At 31.8% G+C, this 17,515-nt stretch overlaps 1 protein-coding gene across 1 annotated transcript; it reads right to left on the reverse strand.

Moving 5' to 3' along the window:
* Nucleotides 1-1,060: 1,060 nt before the first annotated feature.
* On the reverse strand, nt 1,061-16,761 carry LOC139480962 (uncharacterized). Its single transcript, XM_071263956.1, has 15 exons — nt 16,533-16,761; nt 15,377-15,452; nt 14,308-14,475; nt 13,870-14,076; nt 12,765-13,050; nt 11,477-11,600; nt 10,784-10,884; nt 10,276-10,388; nt 9,750-9,847; nt 8,584-8,645; nt 7,559-7,764; nt 5,830-5,983; nt 4,564-4,788; nt 3,083-4,045; nt 1,061-2,639 (listed from the first exon to the last, which is right to left on the reverse strand). Exons 1-15 carry the CDS (start codon nt 16,745-16,747, stop codon nt 2,560-2,562), a joined length of 3,078 nt encoding a protein of 1,025 aa, XP_071120057.1. The 5' UTR covers nt 16,748-16,761; the 3' UTR covers nt 1,061-2,559.
* Between the last annotated feature and the right edge of the window lie 754 nt (nt 16,762-17,515).

Consider the following 17,515-nt stretch of genomic DNA (forward strand, 5'->3'; position numbering starts at 1 on the left):
ATGAAAGCCATTAAATGTTACTGAAAGCAGAATCCATGCTGACTGTAGTGTTTATAATATTATAATTTAACAGCACCTACTTTGATGCATACTAAAAATACACATCACTTTTTTCAAATATTTTTTTTAAGTAATGTCCAAGTCAATATACAGAACAAACATATATTGTTGAGGAAAACAGGACCCATGACACAAAAAATATACTCTGATTATATATACTCATATGAGTCAATCAGTTTTCCCCCTATTAGGTTTAGAGCGGAGGTGAGGAGGGGGGTCAGTGAAAAGATTTTGTGAATTAAGTTATTTTTTATCCTACATTGAACTTTGGATGTCGTCCCTTACTATTCAATGTGAATCAATAACATTTTCATCTCACATATATGATAACATCCTTTTACTGTAGCGAAAAATGAGCAAAACTTCACATCATTTGTTTTTTCAAGTTAAAATGCGCGTCAATGGCGATATTTTGTTAAATCTATCAAAGATGGAACTTTAAAAAATAAATTCCCTAATTGACAACAACAAACTATATCAATCGAGTTAAATGTTGAAGTAAATTATAGTTTGCACTTTTAAAAATGAAAATAATGACCTCACACCGGTCATTTTTTTATGCCTTGAAGCATATTTCATTGAAACATGGTATCGTGTGAGTTGAGTCTTCGAAAGAATGAACTATCGTTCTAAAAGAAAACAATTCCATATAGGTATATAATGTATGATGACATTTTCTACATAAGAAAATGCCTGTACCAAGTCAGAAATGTGACAGTTGTTATCTATTCGTTTGATGTGTTTGAGCTTTAGATTTTGCAATTTGATTACGGACTTCCCGTTTTGAATTTTCCTCAGAGTTAAGTATTTTTGTGATTTTACTGTTTATTCATTTGAAATGCCTCAAATGTTGTACAATCCCTCCAATTCAACGCTAATGGCTTTGTTTCCAAATAGAAAGAAGAACGTCAAATTAGAACCAAAGCTGTGACATCTAAGTCATATAAACGGGGATAATGATCTTTGAAGATACGAGATGTTATAATTATTTTGTATTGTTATTTATTTGATATTGATATTTATTTAAATAATTTATGCGATATCATAAAATTTCAAATATTGATATTTGTTTCACAAAAAGAGAGAGATTATACATATATAAAAAGATTTCACATTGTTGGAATATACAACTAGAGGCTCTCAAGAGCATGTGTCGCTCACCTTGGTCTATGCATATTAAACAATGGACACAGATAAATTCATGACAAAATTGTGTTTTGGTGATGGTGATGTGTTTGTAGTTCTTACTTTACTGAACATTCTAGTTGCTACAATTATCTCTATCTATAATGAACTTGGCCCAGTATTTATAGTGGAAAATATTTTGTAAAATTTACAAAAATTTACAAATATTTTTGAAAATTTATGAAAATTGTTAAAAATTTACTATAAAGGGCAATAACACCTTAAGGGGTCAATTGACAATTTTGATCATGTTGACTTATTTGTAGATCTTACTTTGCTGCACAATATTGCTGTTTACAGTTTATCTCTATCTATAATAATATTCAAGATAACCAAAATCTGGAAAATGTCCTTAAAATTACTAATTCGGGGGCAACAACCTAACAACGGGTTATCAGATTTGTCTGAAAATTTCAGGGCAGATAGATCTTGACCTGATAAACCATTTTATACCTTGTCAGATTTGCTCTAAATGCTTTGGCTTCAGAGATATAAACCAAAATCTACATTTTACCCCTATGTACTAGTTTTTGCCATGGCGGCCATGTTGGTTCGTTGGCCGGGTCATCGGACACATTTTAACAACTAAATACCCCAATGATGATTGTGGCCAAGTTTGGTTAAATTTGGCTTAGTTGTTTCAGAGGAGAAGATTTTTTTAAAAGATTACTAGAATTTTAGAAAAATGGTTAAAAATGGACTATAAAGGGCAATAACTCTTTAAGGGGTCATTTGACCATTTTGGTCATGTTTGTCTTATTTGTAGATCTGAACGTTATTGCTGTTTACAGTTTATCTCTCTTTTTAATAATATTCAAGATAATAACCAAAAACTGCAAAATTTCCTGAAAATTACTAATTCGGGGGCAGCAACCCAACAACCAGTTGTCCGATTTGTCTGAAAAAGACAGGGCAGATAGATCTTGACCTAATGAACAATTTTACCCCATGTCAGATTTGCTCTAAATGCTTTGGTTTCAGAGATATAAGCCAAAATCTACATTTTATCACTATGTTCTATTTTTAGCCATGGCGGCCATCTTGGTTGGTTTGTTGGCCGGGTCATCGGACACATTTTTCAAACTAAATACTCTAATGATGATTATGGCCAAGTTTGGTTAAATTTGGCCCAGTAGTTTCAGAGGAGCAGATTTTTGTAAAAGTTAACGACGACGGACGGACGACGACGAAGACGACGGACGACGGACGCCAAGTGATAAGAAAAGCTCACTTGGCCCTTCGGGCCAGGTGAGCTAAAAAGTAATATATTAAAATGTTTTTTGACTGTCAATATATTTTCATTCTTATCAAGAGCTAATTCCCAGTATCTTCTACGGTATACTCGTTGTAGCCTTTGTTGACATTTGGTGGTGCTCTGAATTGTCCTTTGATTTCTGAAAATTCAAACATTCAAATAATTATATTTGAATATTTGTAAAATATATTCTTTAAATTTTACACTAAAAAGGGTAATATTTTCAAAGTGAGTCTTTTGTGTAGAATAGATAAATTGTTATGAATGTTAACACATCTGAATAATGAAGCCCTTTGTGTATGATCTTAAGTATTACTTTAACTAAATTTTGTTCCTTTTATACCTTCGCTTTGCTCTTAACCCGACTTAGTAATATTAGAAAATAGTAAGCAGATGATTAGAACACAGATTGAAAAACATCGAATAAGACTTATTATATCAAAAGATGTAACATATGAAAATATTCAAGCCGGTACTTTTGATGAAACTGATATATATTTGTAATTTATAACAAAAGTGTTACATATGCAAAGTATTAAGATATGCATGTAGATACTATTATGAAAAAATGAAAACTTTTACCTCTCTTGCTGCTTGATTCTTTGTATGTCTTGCAAATTAAAAACAACAAGACAACAATAAGTAGTAAACCGACAATAGAAAAACCAGCAATGATGCCAGTGGACGATGCAGATGAGGAACTGGTTCCTTGAGATAGTTGGCTTTGTGATGATTCCTTTGGATCATTATTGGTTGTACAAGTCATGCTTTTGATTGCTTCCTTAACTGCGTCGTTTAACGACATGTACCCTCGGTTATATTCAATTTGGTTGAGGCCTGTCAAATCCATCGAAATAACGACAGATTCTCCACTATTGTCAGATTTTCTTGTTAGTTTTACATTTTCAAATTTAAGTTCTGCTACCATGCTGGTTTGTTCTAGAACATTATGTAAAGCTTTAGCAGTAAAATTACAGTCGGTTTGACTTTCTGCTAAAGGAATCGTTAAGGAAAATGAACCAGACACGGGTTTTTCTAAGAGGTTAAATAATTCTTCACGATTTATATTTGTGTTTTTCGACTTTGGAATGACCTTGAGATATGGAGATGTCTGTATTTGATTCTCGCTTAGTTTAAGCTTCCATTCTTGGTTGTTGGTATTAGTTATACCAGTGTTTGTGTCTATAACTGCGCGGGTACAACCAACTACTGCTACCATTTTAATAATTTGAGTTATATTTGTGTTGGTATCAATATGTATTGAAGATATTTTGATAGCCGTAGTGTACATCGCAGATGGCAATGTAAGATTAAGTGTATTGTTCATTACGGTTCTTTTAAGATTAGATATATCTGTGAATGCCTCATTTTCTTCGTTGACATAGGCTAAGTTAAAGTTATATTTGTCAAAGTCATAGGCATGTTCTATCTCTAGCTCTACATAATTGACCATGACGTTGACATCAAAGGAAATTACGATATAATCAGAAAAATCGTATCGATCAGTGAAATCAGAGGAGCTTGGATATATCAATGCGTTGCAAACTGAAATAGAATAAAATTTATTATTAAATAAAGAAATATACTATTTCATCTACTTCTGTAGACACTAACATGAGTGATTAATGTCACACAGGGTTGACGAACTATACTAATATAGTGTCGAAGACACACTTCCAAGGCAGAAGTCTGTTCTATGAGGTTTCTTTTTATCATATGCACATGTCTTTCTTGTATGTTGTGCTGTAGCAATTTATAAAACGACCAACAACGATCTTTAAATTCGTTCTTCAAAGTTGCTTTAGATTTTGAATATTTTACATTCGAGCGAACGGCATAATGATCCGTTTTTGACAGAACGCCCTTTGGTGTAAATATTACACGCCTTTTAACCTTGATGAGTTAGTTTTTAACTTAGAATGTCTTTTGTGTTAATTTGTGAAATAGTTAGTACATATATTTAGAATATTAAAAATTTAAACAACAAATTATCTGATCACTTTATTTAATCAAATATTTGCAAGCAGTTCTTTAAATGAGGAATGCAATATTAATACATATACCTGTTGAAATCGGTTGATGTGCTCCTGGTCCTATTTCTTTGATTCCTACTTTACCCATGCTTTCTACACTCATTAACTGTGTAATTCCCTGGTCCCAGAAAGATTTTCTTGGCATTGATGATAAAACATGAATAAAACCCGTGTCGCTGACCTTGACAGGCTGTCCTTGTAGGTTAGTTTTATCTGTACTATGGAATGTAAACTTCACTGGATACAGATCTAAATCTACGATCACAAATAACATCGGTGACTTCAATGTCAAACATGTTCAACAAGATCTATTGTCATATTTGATAAATAAAAAAACTACGATTCTAATGAAAGCTTTTGATCTGTAAGGTGATGTTTATTCATTTATTATGTTAAAAAAAATTTGCTGTTTGCATTTGGTACTATTGACAATTTTTCATTATTAAACAGAAGTTTATACCTAGTATACATACACAATATTGTCAAATTGGAAAAGAAGCACGCAATTCTTAGTTATAATAAATAGTTCGTCAGTTTGGAATCTGATTCAATCAACGAAATTTGATATATAACAATAATTCGTACTTTTTTTTTCTACGAAATTGGAATTTTTATAAATTTTCAGTTTCATTTTACACCGATACAATCAAACCTTTCCAGCTTGACGGTTTCGACAGTAACGTTGATATTCCTACTTAGATAAATCACATTTTTTTATTTCCTGCTACACATGTGAGTGAACATTTCCAAAATTTTAATGATCAAAGATCAATGACCTTAATTACCATAATGGTTACAAAAAAATGCCAGAGAAGGACGATAAGAAACTTCCTAACGAACAAAATTCTTATAGTGATACCACATCCAAGTTGATGTAGAAAATACTCATACATGTGAAGAAGGGGATAAGAAAAGGTTCTTGTTTATCTTGGTGAACCTAAACCTGACAAATTATTGTTGTGCAGTTATAAAAGGAACAAATGAGGCATCCTGGAATTTATTTATCGTTTAAGGTATGAGATAAAAAAAAAAACGGTTTTGATACTATGGTTCGAAATGGCGATAACAAAACTAAAATATGTGGTAAAATCTTGTGTTAAGTAACAGAAATATACATGGATGCTTCTCTACTTCTCATTGAAAAGAGTAAATATAGGGTACCAGTTAAAGCTTTGAAAGGGTATTTTCTACTTTCCAAATCAAGAGGGTAGAGGAATTAGTTTGCTTCTCATTCAAATTATCAAAACTAGAGGAGAACACTAACTGCTGATGTGTGCAATAATAATAATTATTTACCAATTGCTCTTTGTTTAAATTGAAGACTACTTCTGATCTCGTATATACGGCCAACACAATGGCCTTTATTCCAAAACACTTGTCTTTTTTCACCATTTATCAAAACTTTAATGTATACTCCATATATACGGTTTGTTGTTATTCCATGGAGACCCTTCAGATAAAAAATAAGATAGATGTATCTTTTTTTAATTACCCATAATATATGCGTTCATAAAATAGGACACCAATAGCTTATCTTGAAATCGAAAGAAAAAACAACCTTTACTGTACATCTTAATGATTACTGTATTGGCGAATTTGAGATTTTGCACATCATTTTCTATAATCCCAGTTTAGATAGTTTACCTTTTTTCAAAGTTGTGATTAACATTCTGTAAAGACATTTTGTAGAAAACGGCACGCTACCCTTTAGATGTTTTTTTTATTTATTTGTTTCTTTCATTTTCTTCGCTCAATGACGAGTACTTTCTGACCACTTTTGCTGGTTGTAGAAGGGAAAATATATAAGTTTTTACAATTTTGAGTTTTGAACCATAATGCATGAAAGAAACGTTGGTATAATGAAATACAATCTCAAAAATGATAAAAAAGATACCAAAAGAATAACTCATAAGTCGACGACAAACACAATGCCATCGCAAAGACAAAAAAAGAGCTGCGCTATAAGCGCATGATAAGCCCGTTGCCCTTTTAGCTTATCTTTATGCTTTAAATGATTTTTTTTCAACGAATAAATTTCCTTGGTCGTTTCCGACATATTTTTCAAGAAGAAAATTTCCATAACTGTACAACATCAAATCAGAAATTATATATAAAAAAAAACACCAAAAGTGTACTAGGTTCAATAGATATTAAAAAGTCACCATAGTTTCATCATAAACTGCTGAAAGCAGTTTTGATTTATTCGAAAAACTGGAAAAAAGACTCATTTTTTTAATAATAAGACTGCATAACACTAAAAATGTAAAATCTGAAATTTATACAAATCAAAAGGGATCTTACATCAATTGATATGAACAATTCACCAAAGTTTCATAAAAGTTGGAGTAAGTGTTTTTGAGTTATTGTCCAAAAATTGGAAAATCACCCCTTTTTTAAACATAAAAATTCATTACATTGAAACGTAAAATCTGAAATTTATAAAAATCGAAAGGAAGCATACGTCAATAGATATAAACAATTCACCAAAGTTTCATTAAAGTTGATGGAAGCATTTTTGAGTTATTGTCCGCAAACTTGAAAATCTCATCCTTTTTTTCAAGGATAAAACTTCATAACATGGACACGAAAAATTTGAAATTTCTAAAAATCGAAAGGGACCTCACGTCAAAATAGATATAAACAATTCAACAAAGTTTCATTCAAGTTGGCGGAAGCGTTGTTTAGTAATTGTGCGAAGTGTGGACGACGGACGAACGTACGGACGGATAACGGTATACCATAATACGTCCCGTCTTAGACGGGCGTATAATAACGGCTAACAGACAAAGCACAATACACACATATTTTTTTTATAAAGACTGAGCAATACAAAACCCACTAAAACCGGGCTAGGATACCAAGTGGTCAAGTGATATATAATTGACCCTATGACAATCCGTAAGTATACTATAAGTTCATGACAGATGTGCAGATTTGACATAATTAAGTTCTTATATGTATCGTCAATCATTTCAAACTATTCATATACTAATGCCTTGCAAACTTATATCAAATCTAACCATACCATAATTCGTAATTTGTCAACTTGTCCAATATCGTGCTCGATGATAATGTCGTGAAACCAAATGAACCCACATATACCTCTCTTACAACTACAGCGAACATTCACGTTACTTCTTATTGTGCCTTCTGATCCGATTATTTGTACTTGGAAAAAATAGTTTTCCTCAATATGACAGGCGTATTTCAGAGATACTAGATACGAACAATCTAAAATGTTGGTAAATTACATTGTTATTTACAGAGTAAAATTTATGGCATTACACAATCATTTCTTTACCACACATTTATAAGATCAATTATATTACATTGCATAAAAAGCTTTTACTGCACAACTGATAAAGGTATACATTTTGTATTGGCTTTATCTAGAGAAGTGTATCATAAAACTGTTTTGTTGTTTACAATGTGGTTATAAATTACGGCAGTTGTTATCAAATATTTCGTTTATATGTATGTTGCACTTCGGTGTTTCTGTTGTTCCCTGGTTGTTTTCCTCTTATTTGTAACTCGGATTTGTTTTCTCTCAATCGGTTTATGACTTTTGAACAGCAGTATAATACTGTTGACTTTCTTCATCATAATTGTCTTTTTTGTTATATAGGGGACATTGGTTTTGTATTTGAAAATTTTAGGCATTCATTGGCAACTGAACAGTTAAAAATTGAGTTACTGGTGAAGTGACATAGGATTCAGGGTCCAGTAAATGAGTATTGTAACTCGGATTTGTTTTCTCTCAATCGGTTTATGACTTTTGAACAGCAGTATAATACTGTTGACTTTCTTCATCATAATTGTCTTTATTGTTATATAGGGGACATTGGTTTTGTATTTGAAAATTTTGGGCATTCATTGGCAACTGAACAGTTAAAAATTGAGTTACTGGTGAAGTGACATAGGATTCAGGGTCCAGTAAATGAGTATTGTAAATCATCAAATATCAAAATATATTTTTTTAATGATAAAGAAATAAATCTAGAAGTTCTAAAATACTTTAGATGTCATGATCATGAATAGTAATTAACTTACCTTTCTCCTTTTTCAGAAAAATTGAGAAGTCAGTGATCTGACTGTGGCTGATGTTGACATTTCTGATAAAAACAAAGTCGATAGTTATAGACAAACGTTATTGCCCTGCTCTCACAAACATTCATATACTCATAACAAATATTCGAAAGGCTGGTATTAAATAAAACGCGCTTAAGACAACATTGATTAGGTAGTTATGAATAATAAGGTGGAATTAGTAGTTTCTGTTTGAACGAATATTTAGTCTCATTAAAATGGATTTTATATTCGATTGACGCATCCAGGCTTTTTCCCTCATGAGTTTATTCGATTCCTTTAGTTATTTTCACTGGATTTTTATATTCAAAACTTGATTGATGAGAAAAAAAGTAAAATCACAAAAATACTGAACTGTGAAAAAAATCAAAACAAAAAGTCCATAATCAAATGGCAAAATAAAAAGCTGGAACACATCAAACAAATGCACAAAAACTGTCATATCCCTGACTTGGTACAGACATTTTCTTATATAGAAAATGAATTGAACCTGGTTTTATACAAAATGTAGCTTGCTAAACCTCTCACTTTAAACATATGTTAACTATTGTTGCCAATATTTATACAGTATCAGACATACATCCATCAGATTTAACATGAGAACGGAGAAATAAATCATGCGTTTTAACTTCAATGGAACTTTCAAATAACAACTTCAGGGAGTTAACACAAACCTTGTCATTGAAGCTGCTTGTAAATTTTGACATTTCTCGAATTGAGCGAGGCATAATCAAGTTTACACGGAAACCGTGGTTAACTCTTTTGTAGGTTGTTGTATTTTATGACAGTTATTATCAAATAATTCGTTTGTCGGCGTTTGTTTTTGTAGCAGTTCTGTGTTTCTGTTGTTTTTCACTTATAGTTGATGTGTGTCCCTCGGTTTAAGTTTGTAACCCGGTTTTGTTTTATCTCAATCGATTTGTGACTTTTGAACATCGGTATACTACTGTTGCCTTTATTAAGCTTTTTAAAGCGCAATTTCTACATTACTACATTCTGATTAGAAACATGAGAAATTCTACTTTAACAGTAAAATAATAGAAAAGAAATGCAAACTGGAAGGATTCTGTACCCTGCTGAATTCCATGTCGTACTGTATATAATATATACATAGAGGTGTATTATTTTACCTTTTTTCGTCTTTATCTGTAAACACATCGTGTAGTCTTGCTTCAGATGGCATATCTGTATTTAAAATCATCACTTTACCCATATACAACATATCGCCCTGTAAATAAAGAGAAAATAGAGAAAAAAGTACACAAAATATATTTCTTAGACAATCTCTTCCTTTGAATAGTAATTAATCACATTTCTGTATATATCGTGTTTGTCTTATAAAATTATGACTATACTTGACTACCTATTGTTTATAACAAATAGTGTCTTAACATGATTGTGAACGACCACTTGTTTTTCAAATGGAAGAGTTTTTTTCAGTTTTCAATTCAAGTATCATAGCTTAATCATGGGCATACAAAATCTTAGAAACTTGAAATAGATATTAGATTTTGGCTTCTGATTTATCTTATACTATCTTATCTATACAAAGTCATAATGAAAACGGAAACTGAAGCGCCTGATTATTCGCTTGAATCTGACAAAACATGAGTTATACCTGTTTCTGAACATTGTATGAACTTTTACTGTATTTACCTCTAACGTCTTCAGAAGGAAAGGTTCTCCATAATGTAAGTTATTTCCAAATGCGTTGAAACCCTCTGGTGGAACTATTTGGAATAATCCGTCGTAGTTCGTTACTTCGGACACTAAAAAAGAAAATATTTATTTCTGGCCAAGCATTAAATGTGACATTTCGAAGAAAAAAACCGTTGGTCCCTCCATTATTAAAAAAAAAATCACCTAGGTGAGCTTGGCCGGGGCGATTGAAGTGCATTCGTCGAATGTTTTCTTAGACATCCTCACTATGATACGCTAGAGATATATAGTGTGATAGCATCAAAACAAAAGAGTGCTTAAACTATATTATCAGCTAATGACTGCTTTGCCTGCATGAGCTGTACTGAATAGGTTTGCTTTGATAGTAGTTCTATTTTTACGCGACATTACAAAAAAGGTAAACTTGTACGTATTATTCATTTATATACATCTATAATATGGTTTCTGGTGTTCAATGAAATTCTGACCTAATAAGATTAATCACCTGTAGTTAAAGGTTTGACTGTCATTCCTGGTGATATTCCGTAATGCTGTGACAAAGCCAAAAACTTATTTCCATTTGTCAGTTTGATAAAATCACCAAACCTGTAGAAATAAAAAAAAAAGGACGGATTGTATTTAAACATAAATTGTAGGCCATCAGGGTTAATGATTAAAAAAAATGGGAAATCAAAAATGAAAATATCAGCATAATACTGTTTAAATGGAATAAGAATGCGAAGTTACATATGTTATCATATAGGACTGAATGGAAGTCGACACAGTTAGATGGCAAATAATTTTTAACGAGAAATTATGTTTTACGTTCAATGATCCGTTGTTACTAGTTTTGCTGGTGATGAAGAAGTCATGTACGATTTTTATCTTAACATTTCAAAAATTAGAACCTATTCAAAAGGAGTTATCGATTACGTAGCAAAAATTGTATTATTGGGTTCACAAAAAAACATATATAGTGGTTTTGAGTCAAAGTCATTGCCTGTATTTCCACAAATTTCAAGCAACGATTTCGTCCCACATTTTCGGCCAAAATAGTTGAAAAAATATTTGTACTTTGTCACAGTTGTTTTCTGTATATCGATCAATTTTCAAACAAGGATTAAAGCTTTCCGATCATTTCTTGATTCCTTCAACTCTTTTATACTTAAATTTTTTCTATGTATATGTTCGTGCTTACTTGAAAGTAGTTGCGTTTCCGTCCGAATTTGATTCTGATAAAAGACTGCAATGATTTGCTGATATTGTTTTAGTACAGTAAGTAAACAGCGCTTTGCGCAAACATTTCCGTCTCTCGTATAATCCTAAAACAAGAAAGACGATGGTGCATATATCATTTATGATCAGTTTGATATAAACAATGAAATATAATGTCAGCGATGACCTGCTTTCTGATATTTATAGAGTAACTACTCCATGAAATCAGATATCAACGAGTGATCGAATAATGAATACATTCACGAATTAGATTAATGTATGAGTAAATTATCAGCGTCATTCGGTCACAAGTTTTTTTCGGATTGGGAATCAAAATAATATCAATAAACAAGGACTGAATGAGTATAGAACAAAATGACATATGAGGACGAAGGACGAATACTGCCATCGCTTTTGCAAAAGAAAAGAGACGAAAGACAATCGTAAGTCCACATTTACAAAACTGAAGATTGAGAATTGCTAACCCATTAAATTGCAAAAAGGGTAACTAGAGGCGCTATGTGCATTTTCAACACTGTCAAAATCGTTATAGGAAGAACATTGATGTTATCCAAAATTACAAAACAAATGAATAAAAATTATCATTTAGGACAATAAGTCTCTTGCAAAAGACTTGTATCATAGTCACATTGGCCTTTGTGTACATCTTGCATGGTTGATAATTTTTGCTGTTTACAGTTTCTAGCTAACTACTAGTACTATAATTTACAAGATAATGAACATAAAAAGCCATCCAATGAATGTGGTCTAATACATTAATTCATGATACTAGCTTTTTTATTTTTAGGGTTCAGACATTCCTGAAAATGGCTTCAGACAAACATTACTTATAAAACAGGGACGAACGATACCAAAAAACCTGATATAAGTCGAATGTAAACCTACACGAAAACAGAAAAAAGACAAAAGAACACAACAGTATACGAAATATAACATATAAAACTAAAAACTGTGCAACACGAACCCACCAAACCTGGGGGTGATCTCAGGTGTTACAGAAGGTAAAACAAATCCTGCTCCCCTTGTGGAACCCATTGTGTTGCTCATTTAAGTAGACATCCATTGATAAGCCTTATTCAATATGTCACATTCGTGGGAAACTGGACGGGATTGTAGGTACGACATATGGAACAAATCCATCGTCATCTATAAAACAGATATTACATAACGGTCAACCAACTCTTGATGGCGTCAGTTAAGTAAGATAAAGTATTGTTTCTTTTTATAAAGATAGAAATTTTATATTTTACCAGGTATAGTCTTTTTAAAGTATTCTGGTTTAATTAGCGTGTCGATTGAAGACAATTTATATTTGATAGGCGCTGGATTTTCCGCCGCAGATCTCGCCCATTCACGTAAACTGTCTGTAGATCCAGTGCTATCATCACCGAAACCGGAAGGAGGACGTCCACCGGTATAGTATTCTCTTTGCTCCTTTTCAGTATTTCGAACCATTTCTCTCAATTCTTTATTGCTTGCTACTCCTACACTAAATCCCCCACTTACACCATAAGGAGATGATAGTTCGGCTGCAACCTTAGTTAAAACAAACAAACAAAATAGTGAAACATACTAGGCTTATAAATGTGTATGCCAGACACTCGTTGCGTCTTCATAAGACTCTAAGGTAAAAAAAAATAGAAGCTAAAAAGCTAAATTATGTATGAAGTTGAAGAGTATTAAGAGCAAACGAAGGAATGTTCATAATTGTTTTTTAATATATTCTTCCCCGTTTACAATAGCATGGCAATATGAAGAAGACGTGTTGGGATTGCCAATGCAACAACTCTTCATTCAAGTCGCAGTGTATAAAACGTTAACAATTGTAGGTCAAAAAACGAGTCCGCTATACTGAGAGTAAAAGTGAGGACCATATCTAAGACATAATTTTTCACTCATAAATGCAATACTGATGTATACGCTATGCATCTTTAGTTGTATATAAATACAGAAATGAGCTGTGGCTTTGATAATTATTGACGTTTACACTTTTAAGAATATGACAACCTCCTCCATCACAACAGCGCCAGAAATACACTCTTTTAAACAGTGCAAATATAAATAAAAATGGAGCGCACATTTGCTATAAATTAAAGTGAAAATGTTTTAAAAATTAAATCCCAAATGTTTTAAAAATTTAAATTGGGAAGCGCTAATATTAGTATTATTAAATTTAAAGTTCATATGTCCATATAACACCAAATGTTCTATCAAAAAGCACAAACTCCTGTGCCGAATTAATTCAAGTAGTATGAGTTATTTTATTGCTAGTATTTTAATTTTTGATTCTTTTCGATGTTGTTTCTGGTAATTTATTTCTTCTTTTCCTTCTTTCATTTCAATGTTTTCGCTTACCATAGCCGAGATACCAACAGACTGGAATCTATCGACATCGGAATTCTTAAATCTGAGTTCCTGTGTTGCCTTTGCTCCCATGACTACTTCAGTTGTATAATGTGTTCCAAACTGCTCGACCAGATTGATATACATCTGTTGTATCGCATTCTCTTCACAATTCTCACTCGGCAAGGCTCTGAGACTGTTATCCAAAAAGACACTCAGCTTGATCATAAAGTCAATATATAATCAAATTAGAATTAAAGAAAGTTAAGAAAATGCGACATATAGAAATGAATGATACAATGATAATTGTTATTTTTAATGTGAGATAACAAACTTTGAAGATAGATCTATTTTTTGTAAATTCCACCGATTTTTTTTTAATTTATAACAAATTTGAATAGCTTTAAAAACGATTATGCTTGTGACATGAGTTCACATATCAAAAGTCACCTTTGACATTGTTCCAGTTGACGCTAATCTAGCTTTGTAAACATTGGCTCTTCCAATTATATCCAAAGTAGTTGTTTCTCCTTTAGACATCTCCTTTACTGTTTTCTGGTATGAAGCGCTAGCACTGAAACTTCCCGTGTAACCATAACCGCTACCTTCTGCGTGGACCTAAAGAAATTGATGAAAATATTGTTTTGATCTTCTACAACTTTATGTGCATTTGTTCAAATTCATGTACGCTAAAAAAACAGTGTGAAAACTTAACTGCGAATGTTAATTAATTTATTTTGTAAAACTTTTTCTAGGTATTCATTTCAGACTTTTTCTTATTTTTTAAACTGATTTCAATTTTCTGATATCATATTGTGAGATTACCAAATTGGACTTTAATATCATTGTGATTGTGGTCAAAATCCGAAAGAAAAAAAATTAGTTATCGCTGATAAAACAAATTTAAAAGTAGATAAACCCCCATGACTTTGCTGAATTGGTTATTTCTATGGTTTTGTCACTGTCTTAATTTATAAACATCACGACATAAGCAAAAGCAGTATGGAAGTGAAAACAGATCAAGATTTGTGCCAACGGTTTTAAACAATGTATAAGGAATGAAAAGTGGAAATCGAAAGAAGTATTTTCTTATACATGAGTCAAAATAATTATTACTAATAAGATAGTACATTGTAAGTCAATTGCATCGAACTTTCATTGAAAGTACAAACGAACGAAACAAGGAAAGGATAATAATTTAGTTGATAAGTTTATTATTTCACCCCAGACTTTTGTATGAAACCGAAATTTGAATAGCACAATAACATTTAATATGGGGACGAAGTCCCCAATTACGGTAGAAAAATCAATGAAAAAAAAAATCTACTTCCCTTTTCCGGTCTTGTTTGCATGAGACTTTGAATAAACTATATTTATTTATCAATCTAATCTAGTAAGATATAGGAAGGAACTCAATACCAATTCATATTTTTTGATTGTTTGAAATGAAAAAAAACGTAACTTGATGACAGCGTTTCTTTGTTTACATATAAGGTTATGCCTGTCTCATATTACTTACGGAAACATCTACTTGTAGCATGCTTTGGTAATCTGTTTCCGTGATCAATTGATGATAGGACGATCCAAATGACGCACTGGGTGCAAGAAAAAATAACATCAACAATGGAAGAAATATCATAAATAGTACTTATTTAAATAATATGCTATAACTTAGGGCTTCAAATCTATTTGAATTCACATTATCATGACTTTCCGTGCATTATGAGCTCGGGGTTACAACATTTTGTCCAATATTTGATAAATCAATTGAATAACGAATGTTAACATAATAACAAGTGCTGCAATTTTTGGTTTGGTAAATCTTGATAAATGAAAAGCGAGTTTCTTCAAAATAAATGTTTTATCGAGATTTTTGTATTGGAAATAATTCTAGGCTTTTCCAAAATTTAATATAAAGGTGAATTTATGGTCAACCCTAATTTAAGACACTTTTTCGATCCTTTTGTTGCTATTATACGGTTTGGGATTTTTCTCACTGTTTTCTTACGATGGCATATAAATGCTAACACCCATTTCAATTGAACCCTGTATGATAATTGGTTCACATCTTCTTATTTTTATATTCTGATGCCTCGTTCACACGTACATTTAATTCGAGTTAGATTCGAATCGAATGCGAATCGAATTCGCTAATCGTGTTTACACACTCTTCTTTTTTAATTCGAATTATCCAATTCGCACTAGAAATACGCTTTTGTTAATACGAATTAAAAGTTAGCGTCGTTTGGACAGTAAAGCGAATTTAACGCGCATTGTTTTTCGAATTAGAATTGACGTAAGGGCGTAATCCGTTTCGACTGCGAATTAAACTAAACAGAATTAGTTGATGGGAATCGAATTCGAATTACGTGTGAACTGAGCATATGTCTTTGTCTTTGATAGCTTTAAAAGCCTGGCTCGACCTTTTTCATACTTCATATGTATTATTCACAAAGAGAAAAATATGAAACAGTGTCATTACATAATTCTTTTGGGCTTAATATAGAGTTATATTGAGGAATGCAGTTATACAATTGTTGTCCTAAATCCTTGCATCTTGTAATTTTATGATAACTATTTTCTGAGTTGTTTGTTGTTTTACTTATAGAGTAAGCAAGAGTCATGTGAGGTAATGAAAGAACTAAGAATATTAACAACGCCAAAATGTTCTCTACCTTGTTTCAGATATTACGTCAACGTTATCGGGTATTCGGTATTCTCCATCAGTGGTGAACCGGGACGTCGTGAAAGGTAAATCTATGACAGGAAGGCGAAATCCTTGGTCAACCTCTCCATTTTCGCTTGCTGGATTTCCTTTATATATATCATATCCTCTGCCTATGTATCCTAAACTTAAACGGGACTTTGTGGCCTTGAAAGGAGAATTCATCTCGCTCTCATCTTGAGCATCTGAAAAAGGACATACCAAAAGTATCAAACGAGCAAGTGGTTCACAAAATTTAGAAAGTGCAACTTCAAAGTTTCTTTAAAAAAATATAAAAAATGAACTTTTTTTTTTTTTTTTTTTTTTTATCTATTTATGAAAAGTTTCGCAAATTTTACATAAACAAAAATACAATTGTATTATGTTCTTATATAATTGTAAATGATGGATGATACATTGTTATAAAATCTCGTCAAACTTTAAATATTTACTGCAAAAAAACCTCATAGATTTGACCATAGCCCTGTTAAAGGTAAATCATAGTATAGTATATTGATATACATATGGTTAAACTTATCTATAAGGTGATAGACTATTATACAACAAGATTTATTAAACAACTTGTCTTTAAGAAAAGATATTTGATTGTATCTTCAGACAGTTTTTACTTACACACAAATGCTGCTAGTATTTCCAAATAGATGAAAACCAACAGCCATGGCGCATGCACTAGCATATGTTGAAAGAGTATCATGATAATTCTGAAATTTTTTAAAGGGAAATTATGGCAAATATTTACATTGTTTATCAGTTGCAACTGCTCAAACCGCAGTGTGTTACACATGGGCGTAAATTATGTGCTAGTCTCAATCTTTGAATGTCACAAAGGTTTTGCTAGGATTTTATTTTTTGTCCCAATATAACCATAGCGGTAATGATGTCTGAACATAAATTTTATGTACAATAGTAAATTGTGTAACATTGGTTACAGCT

Source organism: Mytilus edulis, chromosome 7, assembly GCF_963676685.1.
Source record: "Mytilus edulis chromosome 7, xbMytEdul2.2, whole genome shotgun sequence".
NCBI classification, from domain to species: Eukaryota; Metazoa; Mollusca; class Bivalvia; order Mytilida; family Mytilidae; genus Mytilus; species Mytilus edulis.